This window comes from Falco rusticolus, chromosome 9 (genome assembly GCF_015220075.1).
Source record: "Falco rusticolus isolate bFalRus1 chromosome 9, bFalRus1.pri, whole genome shotgun sequence".
NCBI classification, from domain to species: domain Eukaryota; kingdom Metazoa; phylum Chordata; class Aves; order Falconiformes; family Falconidae; genus Falco; species Falco rusticolus.
The window spans coordinates 23,825,557-23,851,963 of NC_051195.1; the positions used below are offsets into that span (position 1 = coordinate 23,825,557).

The window sequence follows — 26,407 nt, forward strand, 5'->3', positions numbered from 1 at the left end:
TACAGACAAATTCAGTATATAGGCAAGTACCAATATTCCCCAGTGATACTGATTACAAAGCCAAGTACTAGGATGACCATTCTTGTTGACGCCAATATAAAGTTAGCAGGCTAGAGATGCCACAGCTAAGAAATGGAAGCATACCTCTGGTCCTGACAGCAGCGATCAGCCTTTTGGAAACCAGCTTTGAGCAATATTCACCTTATCTATCTGAAAAGTGCACGCAAACTCTGCTCATACTGAATACTCTGACCCCACAAGTTTCTTGAGGGCAAAAGTATAGGGTTTATTTTTTGCCTACTCGCTTCCAAACACACAGACAAGAGAAGCCATGGCTGCACTGTTTGAGCCCAGAGAAAAGGAAGGACAGAGCTGGGGTGGAGCTGAAGCAGACAGACACTAGAAAACAAAACGCCATGGTTGGTCACATACAGGAGACATGTAGAGAGGGGCCATGACTGAGGTTACCACGAGGACCTATCCTGCAGTACCTGCTGCTTCTCCTGCCCCCCACCACCCATCTGTGGCAGCACCATCTGCAAACAGCCCATGTTTATAGGGGTTTGGTGCAGGCAGAGTCAAAAGCAAGGCAATGGGTGTTTTCCTACCCCCTTGCACTCCACTGCTCCAAGAGTCAGCAGTGCCCATCCTGTTGCTTTCAAAAATCACATCCACAAAGCCAAGTCCCATGAACACAGGGAGGAGGCCCAGCAGCAATCCTGGAACAACACTCTACTGAAAGTGTGCAGGCTGAGGCACAAGAGCAGACAAGTCACCGCTGCGACACAGAGCTCAACTCTAAATGGCCAGCAAAGCAGCTACAGTGCTAGTCCAAAGAAAGACTAGTCCACCGGAGTCCAACCCAGGTGAACAGGGGGCAGGTAAAAGATGGCAGTTTATTTGCATTTTAAAGACTGGATTACTCTTTCTACCTAGGGAAAAACAATTATGCAACAACAGAGGTAACAGTTGTTCTTTCATGCTTCACTCACTCCAAGCACACCTGAAGACAAAACTCATTTCCCTGTTTTGGCAGGGATGAGGCCATGAAAATCACAGTGATATGTTTCAGGGCCAGCCTGAGAGCAAAAAGCCAGCAGGCATAGATCAGTGTCTCATCACATCTGTTGCAGATGTAACCCAAGAAAAACACAACAGGGAGGAAGGAGATGTAAAATCAGGGTGGCTTTCCTCCTCTGTACTTCCAGGCCCAGATCAGTGCTCACTGTGTGAATTCCAGTCAAGGTGCTAGTGGATTAGGGACAAGGAAGAAAAAGCAAGAAGGCTGTCTACCTGGTAAACCACAAGAAACAAATCCCTGGCAAAGGGCATCTGTAAGTGGAATCGGAGTGAGACCACCAGAGTTTATTTAATGTAGCCTCCACGTAGGCAACCAGGATGGGAAATGAAGGAGTAATTCATGTGCTCCCTCTTGCAAGTGAATTCACCACTAGTGAAGGTACCAGCCTGACCACGAAAGGATATGAAAGCCTCTACTGTGCTCAGCCAACAAGGGGAGCATATACAGAAAGGGAGCAGAGCTCCTCTCCCCATGCTGTGCTTCACCCTGCCAGGCATACACAGCTCCTCAGGAATGAGAGGACTGCTGAGAAACTGGACACTCGATCTTTTTTGGCCATTCAATCCTTCGCCTGGCTGCTGAGACAGCAAACAGAAGACCCTGTTTAGCATGGCCGTGACAGGGAGTTTGTGTGTTACACACTTGCTGTGATGAGACCAACAACCGGTGTCAGGGAGGAAAGGAGCAGGCTCGGGGGCCCTGCTTCATGGTGAGTGTCTCCTGAACCAGTGAACAGTCTGCAAACATCACCAGGGGATGAAGGCAGCATTATTTCTTTTTAGTAGTGATGAACAAGGGAATAGGGAGCAATTTTATTTCTCTCTCTTCAGTCTTGACACCTGGTCCTCACTGGCTGTATGCATCACTCACATCATTACAATGATGCTGATAATTGTGCAGCTCCACGTAAGCACTCACAACACAATGCTCACAGGTCACAGGACTGAATAAGGGTGAATTTCAAGCTTCTGTTAGGTGTAGATCCCTACCCAGCTCCCCCGATATTCACTGCCATGGACTCCCCTCAACATGGATGAGAGCTGGCCTATGTCTGATGAGGTGACAAAGCCACAGAGGCACTGGAATCCACCAGCCTGCAAACTTACTGATCGTAAGGCTGTCGTTGAGCTTGAAGCTGCAGAGTACCTGGTCGATATTTCTTGCATGATAAAAGCCATTGCCTCTTACCACAACTTGAAAGGATTCTGTAAGTAAAAATACAGAAAAGTTATGAAAAATAACTCAAATACAGCATTTCTGTCCAGAGTGATCTGAAGTACAACATGACAACGGTCGTTTTCTGCCCTATGCCCGAAATAAAACACTCAAACCAACACTCTCACTGTTCAGCAGCAGCAGCCAAGAGTGCTATAGTGGCATTAGGGCTTCACAGCCTTCTTTTTTGTCTCGTTCGCTCCTGCAAGCACACCATATATCACCAATGCCTTAATTAAAGATGCCACAGTAATACTCCAAGTCTGACTTGGCTGATGTCGTCTCATGGCTCCTCCATGTCTTTTGGGACAGACATCTTTGCTAACTACAAGCACCAGTCCTGCCTCCCGTCTCCATGGCAGATGGCACTCAGCTTTCAGCAGCAGCTGTGTTCAGGCAGATGCTGACAAACAGGACTTCCCTCCCAATCCCCTGTGAATCAGAGGGGAAGCTTTGCCTCTGGTACAATCCCTGGAAAAACACAATCCTTCTGCCTATACAAGAACTCTGCCTGTGCACAGTCCCGCTAGCTCCTGCTGCACATTGTAGTAACTAAGAACCCAGGCACTGCCATCTTGTCTATGCTCTCCCTGCGCACCCCTGCTCCAGCAGCAGAAACCACCAGTGGTACAAGACACCTGCTGTGTCCTGATAGTCCTGATAGGGAGGGAACCTGTGATTTTTGTCATTATCATGATAAGCAACTGTGATTTATTCATTCAAGCAGGAGAAGCATCATCAGTTTTTTCAGTGAACTTTCAGTAGTCTTTTTACTGATAGAGCAGTTTTGCATTTAAGTAAAGCCATTCTAGGAAGGGTGCTGTTGGAAGTGACATCCCAGCTGCACATGTCCTCCACCACTGGCGCCACAGATCATGATGCAGTGCACTGAGCTAGCTCAAACACCCGAAAAAGGACCCTGTGTGTTGCCAGAGAGATCAGTAAGGCGATCTGCCCAGCTGAGCATCTGCCAGGAATAGAAGTGTGGAGAAGGGAAGGGATAGAGACAAATAGTGGTAGTACCAGCTGAGTTTATGTCTATCATGAAAGCAGCTGGAGTCACTGTACCTAGAATAAACAGAAAGGCAAGGTAATTGGAAGAAGAAGGTACGTGGGGGTGCACTTCTCCTACTTTTCTGGGCTGTTCTACCACCCCAGGAGCTGCTGGCTAGGCACTCAGCCTCAGCGCCTTGAGTCATGAGTTGGGCAGTTGAGCACCCCTTCACTGTACCAGTAACTCTTACTCGACTAGGGCAGAGAATGGCACTGCCTGTGCTGGAACTCCCATGGACTGGCCAAAGCAGGGAAGAAGAATGGAGACAAGCGCTTCTTCACTGGCAGCCCTGGAACACTCCTGCCTGATTGCAGCCTGAGTGGTACACCCAGAGGAATGGTAACAGTGTTCTTGGAATTCTTGAGAAAATTACGAACTCGGGTTGCAGCCAGGTTGCTGATGACCAAAGCCAACCATCTCACAGCCCCATAAACAGCCGTCCTAAAGTGACACCCCTTGAGCTCTCCTGGACCGCAGCAGGCTGTGCCCAGCATCCCCCTCTGAGCGGGACGCCACTCAGAGCTCACAAACCACCAAGTCTGTGACAACAGGGGGACCGGCGTGGAAAGTCGATGATGGGGCCTGGGCTGATACCCCTGCTCCTCCAGGCTCAACCCTTCAACCGCTGAGGAATGCAAAAGGCACTAGATATATTTCACTGAATGTGGGGGCAAATTTTTAACAGGTATACTGTTGTTATAATACGCATTGCAAGCTTGAAGTAGTTAGGTTATTTTTGTGATTTAAAACAAAAAGTATCTCATTGCTTTGTAGCTAAAATCTTACAGGTAATCTTGAATTGTGAACAAAATTTCTCCTCCCCGCCCCTCTGCCTCTTCCCTTTACATCCAATCCGTTGTCCAAGTCTGAGACTAGGAATAGACCCAGCCGCACCCAAACTCTGTGAGAGTTTAGAAGGGGGGGTCTACTCCAAACCTCGTGACTCAGCAGGAGGATCTCCTTTACCCTCTTACGGCTTTGATATGACTCACTTTCAACTTGATTTATCTCTGTGCATTTATTCCATGTAGTAAGTAATAGAGTGAACCTTGCCATCGAATCTTGTGTAGTCACATTTTCACAAGTTCATATTAAACCTATTTGGCTCAAACTCTTTTGTGGTAATTCTTTAAGCAACCTGACCTAAACCACTCCTTTCTCAACAACGTATTAAGAAATCTGACTTTGTTTTCTCAGCTTCTCCATAGCAAGCTTTTAAAATTATTTCTTAGTAACCTATATAGGTAAGACTTCTTGGAGCCCTTAACAGCACAACTGTTTGCTGCTCCTCCTTCTTTTATACTGCGCACAGGTGGAGCCCAACACCAGGCCATGGTCTTCCTTCCTCTTGGGGCCAATCTGAATTGCTAGGCTAGGCAAAGATGCACCAGGAGGGGAAGCAGCACAGGAGACTTCCCTCTAGGACAATAAATACATCACAGCTACCACGCTGACCACAGAGAAACAGGCAGGCAGATGGAGAGACATGTTACAAATTTGTTCTGTCTCAAATGCATTTTTGAAACTTGCCTTGATGCTACATGCAAGAAGCCAGCTGACAGCCGAGACTCACAGCATGCAGCAAGGGAAAGCACAGAAGTTGCTCTTTCACATATAAATCTACTACTTTAGCCGAATCCTTCACAGGGCTCACTTACATCAGCCCCTGAGCAGCATGTGAGACCAGCCTGATACCAGGGGAACACCAGCACAACACAGGACCAATTAATCCTCAAGCTACACATAGAAAAATAAGAAAAAACTACATAGATGTTCTCCATTAGCAGCAAGTAAAACCATGAACAAGTCCATAAGCATTATAAATTATACTTTGATCAAAATACTAAAATTAGAGGAAAACAATGTTGATAGGGTTGAGGGGAGAAGTACCTGATTTTCAGTGATGTGAGGTCTGACTTTTGATAATGTTTTATACGATGCACTGCCATGTTATTTGTATGCTTTGGAGGAAGGACTTATTGGATAATACTACGTGAGGGCCAAAGGCAGCTGAAATATGTATTCAGCTTAGTCTTCCTGCTTTTCACTACCAAGTTACTGCAAGGCAAGCTAGCATGAGGATGTGGACTGCTGTAACTTTTCCGTACAAACAGCTTGTTCTTGCCAAAAACACATTCTCACTACATTGATGTCTAATGCAACTCTGTGTGAATTCGATAAGGGCACAGACAAGTTATGATCAAGCACTGGAAACCCACACTCTGTTTTCTTCATGGTTAACTTTCCCTCAGAGCTCCCTCTCTGAACTGACACAGGCTGCAAGGAACATGGGAATCGGAGAAGATATTTTGGGAGGGGGAAAAGAAAATATCTACTGGAATTCATACTAAAATGAAACACGTGCTTTGGCACTTTGCTAAAGAAAGATGATCAAATTTGTGACCTCACTGAGCACATCAAGAGCTGAATGCACAAAGCCAACATCAGAATTTGACCTCTTTTTTAAGGGAAGAGTGATACCTCCTGGTTCCCACTGGGGGTGGAAGGCACTTTAAACAAACAAAAATGTACCGTAGGGCTGATACAGCTGCTTCTTACTTCAGTAAGAATGTGCAGTTACTCTGATTCATGCCTTGAGCCATTCCACATCTCACCCAGCTGATATGCTGAGACTTATTCTTTATAAGCATCCCTTTCTTTGCCAGCAGAGCTAAGAGTCATGGCCAGCCTCTGGGGCAAGGCCCCCCACCAGAGCTACCTGCCTGGGACCACACATTACCCCAGGCCTGCTCGTTGCCAGCCCACTCCAGTGTGACTTGAACATCCAGCTAAGGTGATAATATATTCTTTTCTCTTACTTTTATATTAGAAAAGCTGCTTGCTGAAAGAAAATTGCCTGTAGATTTTTCCCCCCTCTCCTGAACTAATGGTCTTCAAAGGCAGCAACCAAAAAGGCTTAATTGATAGCTATTTCAGTGGCTTTAAAAAGATGTAGCCAGTAACACAAAACATCAAAGGTAAAAGCTAATCTAGAATTTTAGTCTTGTCAATACGGTTTACCCCTCCTGCCCTTCTCTTCACTGTCACTGCCGCTTTGCACAGCCAGTTGTGAGTGACTGACGGGGCAGGAACCTGCTCACCAACACAAGCTGACAATGTAGTTCAATACCAGACTTGCATGGAAATGTGAAGAGCTGGTACTGGATTTGGTATCTGCCGTTAAGAAGCCTACCCCTTCGGATGCTCTGGAGCATTAATGTGTTCTGGATGATGGTCTGTTGAAATGGCTAATTCCATTTAATTTTGCGCCCTGGCTCTGGCTGCGTCCTTTTCTTCCTTAGTTACTGTCAGATTGTAGATTGTAGTTTTTGACAAGATAGCGAAGGGAAAAAGGTCAGCACTGAAATAACCGGGCGGTGCTGGCAGCGAGATGGTAGGTTGAAGCTGGTGTGTGCTGGCTGCGCTGTCGGCTTCGCTTCTGTGACTCTGATGAAAAGCTGACGGCTTGCATCCACACCTGGTAGTTGATGTGGCCAGTAGGATGCCACACACAACAAAACCTTTCAATCACATCTGTGTACCATAAGCATAATCAAAGCAATGATGCTGTCAAACAGGATATGAGGCACCTCCAATTCTGCACTGATAGCCTGTTTACAGGCTGCATGTCTCGGTCACTTTATATCAGAGGGAACAGGAAGGACCCAGCTACAGTGCTCCACACTGGCGACGATGAATTTGCAGGGTCAAAAAGCATTAAGCATCAGATAGCTGTCACAACGTGATGAGATCTTGCCAGATTGCTTCGTCACAGAGAGCCACAGTCTCAACTGGAACTGTCACCACATGGAAATAGTTTCACCAGCATTTTACTAAACCTCTGGCAAGTCAAAAATGAAGCCAAGATCACCAGCACCAACACAGCAGTGATTATGAGGTTCAAGAGCAGTTACAAGGAGTGGGTCAGACTCTGCTCTAAGCTCTGATCACAACTGGCTTCCACTGAGCAGCACAAAGCCCTCATGATCTCATACCAGATTCTACAAATTAGTAATAATGCTAAATAAAAGTCAAACTGATTATCAGCTCCTCACTCAGATAAGTTTCATACAAAAAAGCATGGAAAGGGACACATTTCAAGACTATAAACAAGCAAGCTTCTTTGCTGCAGAATGTAATAATGTCTAGCACTCTTCCAAAAGGTCTACTATTTTCAATGAAAAAATTGAAATGCAAATTTCAATTACGTATGGGGTTTTTTTGTTAAAAAAAAAAATCTAACCTCGAAAAAGGGGAAGGAATGTTGCATTTCTAGAAAATACTACATTCTAATTTTCAGCCAGTTCTAAATGCAGATGCATATAAACTTTCATACACGATTCAACGGGTATGTATCTCACTTATACATTAGCAGTAAACAATATTAGTAATTACCCACATTTAAAATGCATTAAAATTCTGAGATTACTTCATAGGCATCAGTATTTTTTACATTGAAGTCCAGATAAAGTACTTATAGAGTAGAACCGTATCTGCCTGCCCAGTGAACTGGATTCAGGATCTGGATTCACACTACCATGAAAAAAGCTGTTCAATCCCAGGAGATTGCTTCCAGGAGATGGTGGTGCACACAGCTATAAAGATGAGCCGCTGGCTACACTGAAGCGGAATAAAACAGGATAATGAAGCCAAGCACAAGAGTAAATATTTGCAGCCTCATGTTGTAAAACCTCTTGCAGAAGTTCGCTTCAGCTAAGGCTTGCAGGACTACATTCATACTAAAAGCTACCACAGGCCTGTAAAGACCATTTAACACAACAGCATGCACCATTTGGATCTGCAGGTTTGGCTTCCTCCTATTTTCAAGCTCCCTGCTGCTATAAACAAACCTTCATGCATGCCAGATCCATGTTTTCATGCCCTGGTGATCACCACCCCACTTTGCTGTGTGCCAGCCTTTGCTGGATGGCTTTGTCAACAGAGTGGACAGAACACACCTCAGAATTTAAGTGAAACAAGTGCTGGTATTTTGCTGAATCAGCAGCAATGCACAGAAACTTGCTCTGCTCGATTTACATCGGTTTTATTTGAAAACCACAAAGACAATGAAAAACTTCTACAGATGCAAGTAATGCAACATATATATATATATTTTTTTAAGAAGGACAAACTATTTTTAAGTGCGCTTGTGTATTTTTAATCACGTCTGTGATAAACTAGTTACTCAATAAGCTTGGCAAAAAATAAAGTGGTTTGAACTCATGAATCAGGAATAAGACTGATTCCCTTTGAAGAAAGAAAGTTTACTCTTTTTGCTAAAATATACCATTTTAGAAAAGCAAATTTTTCCTGAAAATTTATTTTCTCAAATACTTATTAAAAATATTCTTTTAAACCAAAACAATGGTTTCAAATTCAGCCTTTCAACATTCTAAACACTGTTCCAGACAATTACAAGGATACTACTGAAATCCCTCCTATTGGAAACTCATATTTTCATGTAGCTAAAAGCAATTTTTGTTGAACAGGAAAGCTTGCAATAAGCTGTTGCAAAAAAATGTGCCTGGTATACAATAAACAAGCAAAAAAGAAAGAATTTATCACTATGAAATTAAAAAAAGCTTTGAAATGTCAAAGCTTTAAAATTGTTTCTGATCAACTCCACAAGGAGATTTTTAAAAGCAAAATAATTCCTTTTTTATTTTTTCCATAGACTAGATTTAATCACAAATGTCTCGTTCACAATTATATATTTAAGAATAGTTCAAAAGATACAAGGATATTTCATCTTAAATTGAAATACTCAGGGCAAGATCATATTGTGATCGACATGTGGAAATGAAGGGTGAATAATTTCTCTTCTCTGTGATATTTATTTTTGCTGAGTTTCCTATTTTTATCTGTTTTCAAGGTCAGCTTTCATGCATCATTGCTATTTCATTTTTCTGTGCTCATTTTTACAGTGTCTAGGGAAACAAACACAAGACAGTAACATCAGATCTAAATAACCACGCTTTAAACTCTACCTTCCAGCAAACTTACGGTGTCACTCTTACTCTGCTGCAATAGCCTCTTAAACAGACAAAAACACAGCGAGTGAATTGCTAACGTAAACCAGAACAAATCCATGTTAATATACTAGACATGAAAGGCATGAAATTATCAACAGCTCCTCTGGGGATTCTTCACGTTTACCATATACACCAACTGTCCTTTCATTGCAAAAAAGTAAAACGCTAGTACTTTGGAAAAACACATCAGCTATCTCGGCCTATGCAGTCAATTACACCTGGGTCAATAAACCTGAAATTTCTGTGAATGTTTTGCAAAATCTTGTTCTAACTGCTGATGAGCCCTAGCAGATGCCAGGAATGCAGTCTTCCAGAAATTTGTGAGAAGTCACTTTTAGACCTTGAAACACCCCCGGCATCTGGCTTTACATCACTTTTGTCATCTCTTTGTCTCGGATATTTAAAAAGAAGTGGTAACGCCAGTTCCCTGAACACTACCTCAGCCAACTCTCCAAGCTGGTACTCAGTCACTGCAGCTACACGTTTACTGGCACATTTTTTTTACTCAAGCTGAGAAGAAACACACAGGGCTTTAGCCATGGCCTGAGGGGATGCGCTAACACACCCACAGGCTTCAGCTCCCCACCTTAGGTAGGTACTGACATTTCATCAGTGCCACTCATTTGCCTTATCACACTGTTCTCGTGGCAACTTACCTCCTGCACAAACACTCGATGGTTCAGCCGCTAGGATCTCAATGCAAGATTTCTTGAGAATCTAGAAGATTTAGATAATGGCATTTTTGGTAATAATTTTTATCTATGCTTTATTAATACAGGAAAGGGTGCCCCTCTTCTGTGATTCAGAATACCCAACTTACTGAATCAATGGTTCCTCTGAGGGCATAAAAGCCTCCCGTAACTGGAAAAACATGATCGATGCTGTCAGCAATTGTTGACAGCTGCAAAGAAAGACAATCATAAATCATGAGGAAAACAAAATTACAGTGAACAAAACTGTGCCCTTTCATACTTGCTAAAAGACATCATACTGACATGAAATGATTTATGTCTCAAGTAATTAAATAAATGCTTTTATCTGACGCTGCTACTTGTGCAGCAGTGTAACAGAAAAAACAAGAAGAAAGCAAGCAAGTTACCTGAGTTTCATTGAAATCTTTTACTCCAACACAATAAACAATAGCTCCAAAGCTTCTGGCTCTGTTGGCCTAAAATAAAAATAATTGCCATTAAGTGCAAAGCCATATAATCAGTGAGCCAGCAGCAAATGCCTACAGGTTTGACATAAGCTAGTTTGGGTAAACGTGAAGGTGACTTACTTCTTGTTCTGCATAATAAAACTGAACGTCTTGCAATTCTCCATCCGTCAGAGCAATAATCACACTAGCGGTCCGAACTCCTACATGGAGGACAGTTAAGAGATTGCATACATATGACACATGATTCAGCAATGAAAAGCAAGTTTTAAGTGAAGCATTCCTTTTTTGCTGACAAATAATCACAAAACTGTAAGGCCAGACTCTCATCTGATTTGTAGGGACTTTATTGCAGGTATACCAGCATAAAAACTTGCTGCATAAGCCAAAACTTGCGCACCTTCGCGTCACAAGCACCACTGAAGAGGGAGTGCTGCTCTCACAAGGTCTATGCACAAACTTTTCTGTTCGGCATAAAATATAGCACATCCCAAGATTACACCTGGCCTTTTCACATGGAGAAGTGGCAAAATGGATCTACAGAGAAGAGGAAGTTTCCTCTCTTCTCTTAACAAACTTGCCTCTACACAAACCTTGCCAAGCGGTTGTAGCAAGAGATACCTCTGCGAAAGGAGCTTTACTGCCATCCCACCTCCCCCTGCAGTGGACTTTGAAAGAGCAGCCCCACTGAACATGGCACAAGATGTGCCCCTGTAAGAGGTTCAGTCCTACACTTCTCCAGCAACAGCTGTCGCTGAAATTCACAGGAATTGAGTGTGTGAAAAACCTTAAGATCAGGTCCACCGGAGAAAATTCGTGTCTTGTGATAAGACATTTCATACCCCACCTAACCTTAAGTGAAAAGGCCACACAGACTTTGGATAGCTATATATGTAATGCGGTACACAGTACAATACTACCTAGAAAAATCCAACATGTTAACAAAATTAAACCAAATTAACATGCAAACTACAGCTCAACCAACCATTCTGCATCCAGTTCCTAAGCAAAGTAATAAACATACATGTTACTTTCCGGGAACTATTGTTATTTTTTCAAAATAATCTGTTACAATTTCAAGTGTCTTCCCTCATACTGTCTGAAATTAAAGACTGATTAGTTCTGACAGGTTTCTTATGCCATGCAGGCCTTCCCATGTCATGTCAGACACAGACATAAATCTTAAAAAAAAAAAAATGACCTGCAACTTGGGGGGTGGGGGGGGAGGGAATTGCTTGGATTCCCTTATTCCTCTTTTATTTTTTCCCAGCATGTTTGAAAGACTAAAAAATGGGAGATCTTACTTTGTTTTCTTTTGAACGTTTGTTTCTTCGCTGATACTTTAACTTCTAAATCCAGATCTCATCTACTCCTTTTTCCTTCCTAATCAACTTACAGAATACTTGATTAGTTCTTAGCCATATGTTATAATGAGGTAAAATAGTTCTCAGCTGGACTCCTCAGGACTGCTGACTTCACTGGCAGAAGTGCCTGAGAAGCCATGCTGAGCTGCTGTTAAAGACTCTACACTCACAGCCCATTTTATTAAAAAGGCACTGAGTCGTTTCTCCACCTTCCAAAGAGACCATCAGCCCACAAATGAGAACAACCTCATAGACAAGGCACAAACCAGGCAAGAAGTGTTCAGTTTAACTAATTAGGCCTTCTTTTGGCACTGACCAAAACCACAAATACATTTCCGTCTTGAAATTTAGTGAAAAGTTATATTTTAGGAACTCAGAATCTGATCCCAAATCATTCACACTGATGCAAAAACCTCAGCTGGCTGCATTCATTCCTATACTAATGGGAACGAGGACTTGGGCACACAAGGAAGACAGGGCCAAGTGCAACAGGACAGAAGGGTGCAGGAAAATCTGGGTATTCCTGTCCCCTGGGCGCAGGACAGGCAGTTCTGGCTGTAATGTTTTGGTCTGTATTCTTCACTGGGTCAGATCCGTGATCATACTGGTCTCCTCTGGTCTTAATAAATCATGAATCATGCATTTAAAAGTAGGGCTGTAGTCAAAATGGAATGTAGCGATTGTGTAACACCAGTTTCTTCTCCAACACTTCTTTCAACGGGTTTACTGCAGGTCATATAAAGAACTATCATCTGTCTTTTCAATGCAGACATATAACATAAGTGATATACAACATATACCTCCATAGGTTTCATGGTAGATCTGTTCATTTGCCTGCAACGAAGTGTAGAACATTGTTAGCTCTTAAGTACACTGGCAGCCAGCAAAGCAAAGTTTGTATGTATAAATCAAAGAACGGAGGTACTGTGATGTGTACCCTTTTAAATCCTTCATGCATGAACGTGTCTCCTCCAGGCACTTCATACTGAAGAATGTCGAGCCCTCGTCTTATGGCTTCCCTTTGGATTATTAAAAAAAAAAAAAAGAGACAATTTTAATAAAAGTTCTTTTTTTCTTTTGTTGAGATATTCCTGTACCACAGCACCCTGTCAACACATTCTGCATACACATGTATGCATACACAAGAGTACATACACATCAGCTAAAACACTGGTAACGCCAAGATTTTTCAAACACCCCAATTTTTCAGCCAAACACCCATGGGAGCACAAAACCAGATACATGATACAATGTTGGGATTAACATGTTTTAAGGGTGCAATTCTGTCTGTGCTTCCTCATTCCAGTATACCATCAGTCGGAATAAGATTGAATTAAAGCAAATGCCAGATATTAAACTCTGACAAACTGCAGATGGAATGAGAGTTTAAAAGCTTATGACCCTGTCATGAAAGTGTGACAAATTAAAAGTCTGCATTCTATCAGTTATCAGGACAGTGGGATTAGGACTTTTCCATTACAAAGACAGAGGCCAAAAGATAAGAGAACAGCATGGGAATTATGAGAATTTCCTACCCTAGACCAAGGACTTATCAACCCTCCTGGGTCACAGATTGCTGCCTGGTGAGAGGGGGACGTTTATACCATGACCCCTGTTGCATAGCTTCTTACTGCACAATACCTGTTAACCAAGAGGATTGCTCAGGGAAATTTAACTGATCGCTGATCACTAGAAGACCCTGATTCTTGGCAAAGTATTTGTTATATTAATGAAACACAAACAAGGCACAAATATTCAACAGACGAGATGTAGGCAGCGCAAGCATCAGCCCCAGATGCCATGGGACCATCCTTCTCTAAAAAAGGATAGCAAGAGCCTCTCTAAGCTCAATTTTGCAACTGGGTATTTTAGGCAGCACAACCCCAGTTATGCAGGAAACAGGAGTCTGTGGGATGAAGGTAAAACCAGGAGCCGGGACTGGCGATGTCCTTAGGGCAAAAGCACATTCTTACCCTCTCAAAGTGCAAAATGAGCTGGAAAGGCACACCTGATGACACAGAACAGGAATTTTGGAGAGAGAACATTCTAATGCCATAATTAACACATCACCACAGGGTTCCTGGCTACTTTCTGCCTGGCAAAGAGCAAGCTGACCCAGGAGAAGTGAGCAAGTTTGAGCTCTGTTGCCAAGGTACAAGGCAGAGACCTGAGCCAAAACCCAGTGGAGCCGGCAGAAATGCAAGACCCTGGTGAGGTTTCTGGCTGTGGGCAAGGCCCCAGTGTACAAACCAGAGGGAGTGCTGCTCTTCCAAGCTTGCTCCAGAGCCCCCTTTACTTACGTGGTGCACTGTGCTACCTAGGCCCTCTCACACAGACAAGCAGCAGCAAAAGAAAGGGCTTTAAGCTGAAAGAAAATACTTAGTAACGCCTTCAAGAAAAGGATTTGTGTGCATCAGGCAAATTAAATTTAAAATTACTTGGGTTTTTTTGGTTGGTTGGTTGGTTGGTTGGGTTTGGGGTTTTTTTTGGGGTGGGTGGGGGTGGGGGTTGTATGATGTTGTTGGTTTTGTTGGGTTTTTTTTTATTTTAAAAAAGAGGATTTGGTTGTGAAGGTGGCAACAACAATTTTTCTCCAGGGTCAGACTCTCTTTCTCTCAAGAAGACTGTTGCCTGGCTTTGAAAACGACCTCCGGGCCAGGTGCTGCCCAAAGGCAGCCCAGGAGAGGGATATGCTAGCCTGGCAAGGTAGCGCTCCAGCAGCGGGCACAGCCCACGGCTGGCGGAAAGCTCAGGGATCTGGGTCACTTCGAAGGGCACTATAGGACTTCATACAGTCTTTTGCTCATCAGCTCAGAGTCTGAGAAGTCTTACACAAGAACTGCCCTTATGTGGGTAACTGGGGTCAGCAAGTATGGGGATGTGAATCCATGACAGGAAACAGTTTCTCCCCGAAATACTGCTATAAAGAACAGGCAGCCCAGTGCAGCCTTTCTTTTATAAGGCTGGAAAAATAATGGTAATGGGAATCCCAAAGGCCTTCTTTCTAAGCCCTCTTCCAGTTGGGAATGGTGGAAAGGATTTCAGTTGGTGCCCCACTGAAGACAGAGACAGACCTCCAAATTCTGGCTTTGGGGCCATTTGCTTCTTGAGAGGAGGGATGGAGGATATTTCTGGATGAAAGCTGTGGGGAGTACTTGCCTGTTTTCTGTTAGTTTCATGACTGTAGTGCCTCGTGAAGAAAAAACAATGAAAGACATTCGCAACATTGGACTGAAACAGAAGAAAAAACAGATCCACGTCATAGACACACATTACTTCAGCACATTTTCATTTGCTAAGAAGCAGTGAATGAAAATATAAATTTTATATATAGCAATTGAAAGCTTTACCTTATGAACTTCTCAGCTAGGCTTTCCACAAAAGAGTAAATTTCAGTCCAATGATTTCTGACACTTCCAGACCTGTGTACAAAACATAATTGATTATATTAAACTTATTTCACAGTGAAATTTCTTGTTCCACTCTGAATTTTATGCCTGGGCTACTCCAAAGGCGGTCAGGAACAAAAATTACATAAAGGTCTCTGACAATGAGGCAGCCAGCTCTTCTACAGCGGTTGTGTTGGAAGCTGTAACAGGAACCATCCATGACAAAACCCACTGACTCAAAGGGAAGTAGAAATAGGTCTGAAATGATTTACCATACAATTTGGAAATAAATTTGGTAACTCTTCCATCTGCTTTTGTTCCTTTTGTAACATAAAATAGAAATATTTTCTTCTAGTTTAATTTTGAATTCACTAAACCATCTGCTAGCAGATTACTTTCCTAGAGCACAGCTTTGCCCTCGCAGCCACACAGAAAGCAGAAAGTCTTGACTGAGCTATTCCTCCCAGAATGCGTAGGAGAATGTTTCCATGAATTACTGTTTGTTTCAAAAGAGAAAGCTTTTCAAGTAATTCAGCAGGGAAAGGCAGTACTGGTAGCTGATTCGCTGGATTAGCATTCTGGAAGTCACTCCCGGGTTGTGTTACAAATTTCTTGTGAAAACTTGAGCAACTTGGTAACGTGCACAAACTTAGACATTCATGACATTCATGCTGCCATTTCCCATGTATGAAACTGCATTACTGACACTCCCTGGCTTTTTTCTGCTTAGTCTTACATCCTCAGGGACCCCCACAGTCTGGTGGGACTCAGAGCCTTCCACACAGCAGCTCAACTGTAAATGACAGGTGGTTTCTACCATATGGATCTATGCCATACACTCTCAAGCCATTAAAAAGGCTACGAAGCATGAGAAATCAATGGCTTTAAAAGCCCTGCGTAGGACTGTGGTGTTTAAGAAAGAACAGTTCAATTGCTTTCCTTGCTAGGCAAACTCACATATTGGGCGCCTTGGGCCAAAAAAGCAACAGCACATCCAGAAGTATTGCAAGGGCTTAGAGAACTAAAAAATTTCAGAAATTTAACTACTAGTAAAGCAGTAGGTTCCTTCTAACTGCTGCTAAGACATTTTTCTGTGTAAATATATAAAAAAAATAAGTGAGAAAATGATCCTGTATCACAATTCTCAGTTCTACCACAGGCTTTCCAAGCAACCTTACGTCAGTTGCTCATGCCCATGTAGGTCAGGTACAGATCAGCATACAGAAGCCCATGTATGCAATATAACATGGCACTGCCTGCCCTGCCAGCAGTGCTGGCGGAGTGGAGGAGAAGAGCAAAGATAAAGGAACAAGAACCAAAAGGAGACCCCTGAAGTAAATAAGCTAGAATAAGCTTGCTCATGTAACCCTGTGCTTTCATGCTGCTCTTCTGGAGAAATGGCGATTCATTTGCAGAAAAACCTGGTGATCAAAGAATGCAGAAATTGCCAGGCACTGAGGGAGGGCAAAAACACACTGGGGGCTGCTCAAACCAAGGCTCTAGAACCTCTGCAGTCTCTGATTTATATGTGCTGCGCAACAATACACTTACATATTCATGAACAGCAACCAATGAAAGGTGCTGGCACTATTAGCAAATAAGCCCTTTTCTCGTAATTAAAAAATAATTCATACTGATGCAAAGTATGTACTTTAACAACTGCTTTTCCAAAAGGAATCTGAGGCAGCTCAACACCTGTATTCTCCAGGATTTTTCTGGAAGTCCCAGACTAAATCTCCAAACATGATGAACTCAAAGAGATTTTCCTCAAATCTATGCATTTACAGTTCCAAATATTATTTTTATTTAATTCTTCCCCCCCTTGCCAGAGTTGATGCTTTCAGTTTCATTCTGAGCTTGCCATCCCACTTAAATCCAATGCCTGCAACTTCCAGCGGAGCCACTTCCCTACACCAAATAGCCACAGTTTCTTACTTGGCAAAGACCGACCTATGCTGGATGCAGCATCACATTTCTGTCGCCAGCTGCAGAGGCACTGATGCAATCCAGAAAAGAAAGCAGCAGTGAATTTTCTTTATAACAGTAACAAACCATCCTCTCCAGTACCTTCTTAATTACCCCCCCACCCTTCCTTTTAGACACCGAAAATTCAAGAAAATCATAAGCCACTAATGGCTGAAAAACATGAAGACTTTTCAAGTGAAAATGCACAGATAACCTTACTTAATACTGTGCACTTCCACGCACTCTGACTACAATGAGACACCCCTTCTTGGAACGGCTACTGCCAGTGACACTAGGAATTGGTTGTAGGCATCTATAGATGCTCACCTCTGAAAAACTAGGGAGGTCTCTCTGTGTCATCAGCTAATCCTCACAGGAAGCATACTGCGTTCTCAGAGTGCCTGGCTCTACACCACCGAGCTACAACCCCACTGAGCAGAGGTACTTCAGCATGGCAGTGGGTGTCCTTCTTCCCTAACAGGAGTTCTGCACCCACATGTCGCTTATCAGCTGAGGAGTGTTAAAGTGTCCTGATATATCAGCCAAGAAGTGTCAAAGCCAGACAGAAATACTAGCAAGAAAATATTACTGTTTCAAAATCCCATTTAAAGAGTACCAGTGAAGTGGTCAGCACTTAATCACTTCCCCCACCACACTCCTCCAAGCCCAGGTGTGTCATTTCCCACTGCAAATGACGCCCAAATGCCACCAATGCCAGTCATGTCAAGCCCCTCATGCAAACCCGTAGGGGTGGCCTGGGCTATAGAAGAACCCGATTTCCCCTCCCTCCCACCCAAGTTTACCTCTAAAAATCCCTGTTTGTAAAATATTTTTATTTGCTGTTTGATATATATATATATGAATGTACGTATGTAGGTAGGTACGTTTTAGAGGCTTCTGGAGTTTGTCCTGATAGTTTCATCTGTTGCCCCAGAGGCCTGACCCCACACCACCAGCAATGGCAGTTTTAATGGCAGATTAAACAAAAAATTACAACAATAAAAATGTTTGCTAAACTATGTACCAAGTTGCTAAAGGCTGTGAAATATTACTCCCAACACTGAAAGAGAAGCTGCCCACCACTACTGAAAATACAGAGGCATTTCACTGCCTTTGGGATCGACCTTTTCACACTGCAGAACCACTGACAGCATGAACTAACTTGCTGCCATTAATGGCTGGATCAGACTAAGAGGTTCTTGCCTTGGTTTCGCATGGCAAGTGGGAGGCTCTAAGCTCCTTTCTGACCATGGCCAATGCTTGAAAGCCATATTAATTTTTAACCCCACAGTTACAGAACCCAGAGAAAGCCTGGGGTCTTTCAGTGATGCTCTACACCACACATCATTCTTGGATGTCCACACAGCATGATTTTTACAGCAGTTTTGGTGCTTTTGTTGTTTCCCTTAGCACCTTACAGTAACTAAAACCAAACTCCTGCTAATCGGTGTACCTGAGCTGACAGGAGCCTTAGACAGAGCTCCGTGTTGTCCCAAAGTGCTGTCAGTAGACAACCACAGACAGACTCCTTGCCTGGCCTGTCTGGCCACAAAACGATACACTCCTGTAAGATTTCAGAGGAACTGTGAAGACTTCTGAACAATGAGGAATGAATAAATAGAGCATGGAAAAGATCAGTGCTGTGCAGAAGAAGCACTGGGCATGCAACTCGCTCATTCACCCTCACCAACAAGTAGGAGAAGCCTCGGGGAAGAGATGCAGCCAGCGAACCCTATGTACCCTGCTGTGCAGGTTTGTACCAGTAGATCCACCAAGCCAGTGCTGTGCCTGTCTGCAGAGGAAGACTATGTTACAGCCAGACGCATCTTGCTGGCTCACACCTTAGAGATTCCCTGCTTTCAGCCATCAGCTACCTGGTCCAACTCCTCACATCAATCAAATGGCCACTGCCACCCAGCCAAGCCCTGGGCACCTCTCTCTCCCTGCTGAAGAAGCCCAGCAAGCCTGATGTTCCCCACGAAGTACCAAGCCCACAAGCTAAAGACCTCTGCGGATAGTGACCCACAGCCACAAGCTGTTCATGCACCTTTCACGGTGAGGTTTCAGCCCCCGGAGATTACCTAATTCTCATGGTGAAGGAAAATGCAAAGCAATACACAGCTGCTGCGGGCTGCCAGAGCACCACAGAAAGTATTTCAGGGTCTCCTTCTGCTGCCGGTTCCACTGGGGTGAACCTGGAGCGCATCCAGAGGAGTAGCAGAATTTCCCCACGTTCATGCCTATGCAATTAGGATCAGAATTAGGCCCAAGAGAAGTGGAAAAATACCCAAAGCAGCTATTCCCTGGTCTGTGAGCTGCGCTCCCTTTACACATGGGACAAAGAGAAGAGTCAGCAAACCACAACACAGGAAGGAATGTTCTCCCTCATCGGCACTCACTCAGAGGAGCAGCTGCTGCTGCTGCAGCTCCTACTGCTGCTGTTTTCCTGAATTTCACATTGCTACTGCTTGATGGGAGGAGAAAAGAGGAGGTCAGTGAGTATTTCTGGTGGTGAAAGGAAGTGATGCGATTGCAAGGCTTGGTTCTGCTCCTGCTTGCTTTGGAGTGACTCCTCCTAACTTAGCAGAGCTCTATGTCAGTATGAAAACAGTAAGCATGTCAGTCTCATGCCTACTTGTTGTGCCTTTAGCCAGGATAGAGTTAATTTGCTTCCTAGTAGCTGGTGCAGTACTGTGTTTTGGGTTTAGCAGGAGAATAATGTTGATAACACGCTGATGGGTTTGGTTCTTGATAGGTAATGTTTCATACTAAGTGAAGGACTTCTCAGTTTCTCAGGCCCTGCCAGCGAGAAGGCTGGAGGGGCACGGGAAATGGGGAGGGGACACAGCCAGGACAGCTGGCCTGAACTGCCCAAAGGGATATTCCATACCATGGGACATCACACTTAACATAAATGGGGGGGTGTGTGATCGCAGCTCAGGGACTGGCCGGGCATCGGTCAGTGGGTTGTGAGCAGTTGTATTTGCATCACTACTTCTTCCTTCTCCTTTTGGATTTTATTCCTCTTTGCCTCTCTCTCCTTTTCATTACCATTATTATTATAGTTCATTTAAATTCAATTACTAAATTGTTCTTATCTCAACCCCTGATTTTCATGTTTTTCTTCCTCCCCATCCCACCACAGGGCAGAGGGGGTAGTGAGTGAGTGGCTGGTGGTACTTAGTTGCCAGCTGGGGTTAAAACACAATGCTACCCCGATCCGAGGTATTTCACTGCTGTTTGTGAAGACAAAGTGCAAGATGAGCTGGAAATCTCCTCTTCTTTCCTAATGGGCTCCCAGAGGCAGTAGAAGCTGGAGCCCAGAGAAATCCAGCAGCACAACTCTGGCATACGGGTGCTGCTCTCGGCTCAGTTACTGCAGCAGGCACAACCCAGGAGGGTCAGCTGTGCCAAGCTGCCAGGAGCTGACACAGATCGACCTAGTGCAACACACATCAGACTGGCAGCTTAGCAGTGAAAGTTAAAACCCCAGCACTACCCAAACAGCAAATATTTTTATTACCACATGTACGCAGAGAGAAGGCAACAGGACCCAAAGCCTTTTCTCCCTGCTTAAAGTGAGACAGTAAAACCCCTTGAAGGTACAGAGCTGCTCCTTGTCCTGTTGTACCACCCACGCACATTTGCCTCTGTTACAGATTCACTGAAGGCAGCAATTCCAGAGATACTGGAGCAAGAAATAGACCCCTATTACTGAGGCTGGGTTCAGTCTGAGCATGGTATCAGGGGAGTACAACACCCTCTCAGTTTGCAGGTCCCTGCAAGTCTCTGTCCCCTGGAGCTAATGGTGGCCCTGTATACAAGATGCTGCTCAGAGAAGCAGCACTTTGCTGTTATTTGGAGGGCTCTTTGCAGCCGCAACCATGTTGTAGACAACAGAATTCTTGCACATGGTTAATAACAGCTCTGCAATAAAAGTAAACCCTGGGGCATCTAGTTTGTTGTGGTTTCAGACGCGCACATGTGTGTGTTCATCCACGCCTCTGCTCCCTTCTGCGCCAGCAGAGCATTCAAAGTGACAAGAATCCTCCCCTCCCAAACAATGCTTCTTGCAAGCATGGAAGGGACCTTGACTGGGCGATTCATCCAAGCAAAGAACTAGTTTATATTATCTCCTCCAGAGGCACTAGAAAGACTGGCGGAGACAACCATTCTGAGACAGCCTTTGCTTCAGAATACTTGCAACATTAATGGACAAGACAAGGGCTGGAACGGGCAGGGGAAGATGCAGAGAAGTGACTGGAAAATGGATTCTAGTCCTAGACCAGCACCCAAGCACAGGACCCAAAGTACGTGAAACCAAAAGGCTCCATGACCAAACCCATTAATTTTAGAGACAGCTTTTCTCCTATAAAACTACTGACAAAGTCTGCAATGACATTACAGACTTCTCTAAGTCATTATTAATTAATCTCAAAATATTGCCTTTTGCTCCTGCAGTAAGCAGTCTAATCCACAAGTCCTGTCCACCTGGTGCTATAGGTCTTGCTACACCCGCAGCCAACAAAAGTGAAATTCAGAAGCCTTTCTCACCCTGCATCCAACCACTTTGGATATTCCTGTAAAACTCCAGAGCTGCTCTGAGCAGCAACAGGGCTGGAAGACCCACTCTCGGCATCCCAGTCTTTTTCAGCACAACATGAAGAGCAAAGCAGGGCACTCAGTCCCAGCCACTCTGCAACACTCATAACAAGGTGCAAATTACAGGCAGGAGCAGGAAGATACAACTCTTGAGCTGTGAATAACCGACAGGGGTCAATTCATCCTCTCCACATTTTAGACGAAAAGGTTCAGTCCTATACCTCGTGCAAACTCATGATTCACACCAGCCTTTGGCCTGCAAGCTCAGACAAAAGTAAAGAAATTCTCAATCTCAAGCACACACGAACAAAAACCCTAGATAAGTAGGAATCTTACGGTTTACTTCCTTGGCCCAAGTCCCAAATAAATCAGATTTAGTTACATGCATAAGTAGACTGCAAATGACAAGCTGCCATGGCTTTTTCTTCCCATTAACTGTACACATTTTATGTCAAATAACCACTACCCATTAGCTTTGCCTTGTGTTTTATAAAGAATTTTTTTCTTGGGGCAGAAGGGAAGAGAACTGGTTTTCCTGAACATTTTTCCTGCCAAAAGGCAAAGCTGGCAGAATAATATCAGACAAAATACAAACAAATAAAACCTGGTTCCAATAACATAGGTATGTCTGAAGCTGAATAAAAATTTGCTTTGGAGCATTCCAAGCAATTATACCTGACAGTAAGAAAATCACAGCACTGGCTGCAATATAACCACAACAAAGAAAGATGCAGAGGCAAAATACCAACAGATTATGTTTGGACAATAAAGAATATTGCTTATGCGTAGAGTTTGAGAGTGTGAGAGGTGTCATGTAGATGATGTGGCTACATTATAAAGGGGAAGCAGGAAAGTCAGCAGAGGAGGAAGACAGACACAGCCACAATTTTTAAATATACATGCATAGTAATCAATGCCATTTAAGGAACAAAGCTGGTACTTTTGTTCAGTGAGAACTCTCCTCAATCTCAATAGGCAGCTGACCTGCATCAGGTCCTACATTTTTCAATGAACTGAAGTCGGGCTGCAGTAAGTAGATATCCTTGCTTACAGAAAAGGGAGTTCAGCAGTGGTTTAAACAAGTCAATGTAAGATTTTCAAATGCAATTAAGCTGGGTGACATGTTAGAACATGTGTTCAGGCACCCATCCTTGCCAGCAGTCTGATTTCCAACCACGATAATGTTAGTCACACCCTTCCCCTCCTCACACACTACATAAAACCAGAACAACATCAGACAGAGACAGCAAGGACAGAGAAGCTCCCACAGGTCCAGTTCTGTCCTAATGTGCTCGGGCTGGGACCATGTGGGCGCAGGAAGAGAGGCAGAGGGCTGCAGTGAGAGCCCAGGGCCAAAAATACTTCCTCTCACTAGTCCTTGTAATTCACGAGTGCTAAATGCATTCAAATCATTGGCAAGGAAATCGTCCAGGGAGGGGAGCAGAAAATGTGTTTACCAAACCCTGTTTGCTTTAAAATATAGCATAGTGTGAAAAAGCATAGTATGCAAAAGCAGCAATTCACTATAGCTGCCTTAAAAATTGTAAAAGTTGACCTGGCCTAGAACAGTAACCCCCAAAATGTTCTGATGGCTTTTTGGCTTGCCTGAGGTGAATTAGGAAATATCAACCCGTTTCCCTCCCAACACCTCCCTCCCCCACAAAACTAGCTTTACAAGGGGACATTGCAAAGGGAGGCACACACCCAAAACCCCAAGCCAGGAAGGGCATGGGGCAGGGTAGCTAATTTCCCATCTAATCAGAGGTTGTGCTCTTCCCCACCAGCTCCCTACCAGCGACACCTCTGGAGTGAGACTTACCAAGTGAGAGGCTGGCCACGTTGTACTGGTGTAATTACCAAAGCTGCTGTTGACAGGGATGTTCTTGGGAGCACAGGAGACAAAGCAAAACTGATGTGAAAGACAGTATGGTTGTGGGCTCAAGAGACAAGAGTACCATGCAGAGGGACTCCCCAGAAAATCAGGGAGAAGCTGAGGAGTGGAAAAAGGGTAGTTAGACCAGCTTCTCCCCAGAAAGAGAGTTACAACCACTGCTCTGGAAGAAAACCAGCCAGGGCTTTACTCAAGCCATTTGTAATGCCATGGTCTGTGCTATGGAAAAAGAAAACATTTTCCCAAGGCTGTGCCGCCCATTTTTCCTCAAAATCCAAACAATTTCTTAGCAAACATCCCAGCAGGAAAAATGAGAAGATACTTTTGTCTACTTCACATTCTGCCTCCACCCCACCCCCATTTTCCATCCTGTCTTACAGTCAAAAAGTAATCAAAGAAATTTATTCATATTTGGTAAATATAAAATACAGACAGCTCTGCAGCTCAGATCTGTCATGTCAAGCATCGCCGGCAGCAGATATTTATGGCAGTTATACGTCCTTACTTTAAAAAGGTTTCTATTTGTTGCACTAATAAACAATCATAATGATGCTACCAGGCACTGTTATAATTAGAAAACACTAGAGGTCAGACATCCTTTCCACTGTGCAAGTGCATTTCAATATGATTGCAAACAACAGCTGGATGTTAACGGCAATGCAGGGATGAAAGGGAGTTATTTACATACTCAAGCACAAGGATGTCACTACAAGACCTGGTCGTTAAGCAATCAAATCCCTAAGAGGACCGGTCCCCAGCAGTTAGGGATGGGATTGAGACCAGTTCTTCCTGCACCTGGACAACCAAACCAACTGAGAACTACACAGCTATCAGTTACGTTGGGCTCAAGAGCTATGCTTGTTTAAAGGTAAATATGAGACCTTTGATACCACGCATGACTTTATTTTACCACACGCCACAGAAGAGACGGGTATGCCAACTGCCTTACCTCATGCAGAGGGAGTGACTTAGCTGCAAACAGAAAAAATTCTGCTGCTTCAGTAAGATACTTTAAAGTCTTCCATTACATGTCCAAATAAGCTCAAGCCTCCATAACTTGTAACGTATGACATACAGACAGCACAAGCTTGCAGACTCTAGGCAGCTGCCACTGCAGCCAGCAGATGTCCACTCCTAGCTTCAAAAGACTTGCTCGTTTAAGCATCCCCAGAGACAAGGCACTCCTAACGTCCCAAGGCTCTGGCAGTCAGACAATCCTAAGGAAGACGGTGGCAGGTCTTCCTCCCACACATGTTGGTTTTCCCTTTCATCACATCAGCTTCTTGGGCATCTGAGGCTTAGTTCCACTGCTCTGATCTTGCCTATCCCATGGAGTTAACATAAAGAGCTGCAATCAACTTCAGGCAGAGAAAAACCGTAAGAAATCAGCAAGCTGCTTTTTCTAATTGGCAGCATATATATTATACCAATAACTTCACCAGCAGATGATCTTTTCCATCTGATGGTTGTTGCCTGCAGGATTAAATCCCCACAGACTTGGCCTGGCAGAACGAAAAGGAAAAATCATGTCCCAATAAAGTCATTGCAGTAACACGGTGCTTACATGCATAAGGAGAAAGGTTTGTCGTCTTCTTCCAGTTTGCCTCCTATTGATCTGATATTACATCTTTCTATGGGGAAGCAAAGCAAAGCAGATTTAAAGTCATTTTTGTTCACCCATGCTGGTGAACAGGGGCTGTCGTTCAGCTATAGAATGTGCTACAGGGTCACAGGATTAAAGCCTGGAGTTTTCACAGAGCAAATGCTTCAATCCCCTTCTTTGACAGCTAATTAAAACTGAATGTATCTAACTTCAGACGGGCAAGGCACCAACGAAGGGAGGCAATCCCCAGGCCATGTGGGGACACTCTGTGGTATATAGGGCTGGATTTTTCTGGGAATTCTCCCATTAGAAATGACAGCCAGAATTCTTCACAGATACATATCAGCATAGAACCAATTCTAAACAAAAAAAAGAAAAATAAAAAACCCCTCCGTCCATTGCATTTTCAGATTCGACCAGCCTTCTGACTGGCTTCCTGCCTTTTCCCTACCAGAAGAACCCTGACCCTTCTCAACACTAATGGATTATCTAGTTTCTTCCTGGTGAACTGTCCCAAGATCCAGACTATCCATTCAGTCAATCCTCCCTGCCTCCATAAAGGTCCTTGTGTTGTGCCAGATGTCACAGAATACAGCTGGGACTAAATACACCCTCAGCCAGCATGGGACCTATGGCTCCAAAGATCTGGCACTAATATTACCCATATGGATTGTAATGAATATTTCTTTTCTGTAATGAAAAACTTCGTAGAAGCAGGGATGGATTCTAAAACCACCTGGGGGCCCAAGTGAATTTACTAAAGCATTTTACCAAAAAGGATCTCTTTGGTGTAACTCTTGAAGGTTACAAAGACTCAATTTGCCGTTGAAGCCAAAGCGAATTTTCCCACTGGAACCGAAGTGCCGGACTTTTACTTCCACCACTTCTGCAGTGGACCACTGTACTGAGTGGATAGCACCTGAGCCACGGCAGAAGACCTGCAGCATGCTAGAAGAAAACATATGATTTCATGTCCACAATACTGAAGAACTACTTGCTTACACAATCACCTTCCTATTGCTTGACATATCAGTAACCGAGCAAATCTCTCCCTT

General features: G+C 43.9%; 1 protein-coding gene across 1 annotated transcript in view; it reads right to left on the minus strand.

Annotated features, from left to right (window-relative positions):
- Positions 1-26,407, minus strand: part of ANTXRL (ANTXR like) — a 64,514-nt gene that overhangs the window by 36,090 nt on the left and 2,017 nt on the right. Inside the window, exons 2-10 of the mRNA XM_037400737.1 lie at positions 15,253-15,324; positions 15,062-15,133; positions 12,840-12,921; positions 12,703-12,736; positions 10,662-10,741; positions 10,482-10,550; positions 10,203-10,283; positions 10,039-10,099; positions 2,188-2,286 (exon numbers count right to left, since the gene is read on the minus strand). Of these exons, the coding sequence (XP_037256634.1) occupies positions 2,188-2,286; positions 10,039-10,099; positions 10,203-10,283; positions 10,482-10,550; positions 10,662-10,741; positions 12,703-12,736; positions 12,840-12,921; positions 15,062-15,133; positions 15,253-15,324 (650 nt within the window). The remainder of the gene's footprint in view (positions 1-2,187; positions 2,287-10,038; positions 10,100-10,202; positions 10,284-10,481; positions 10,551-10,661; positions 10,742-12,702; positions 12,737-12,839; positions 12,922-15,061; positions 15,134-15,252; positions 15,325-26,407) is intronic.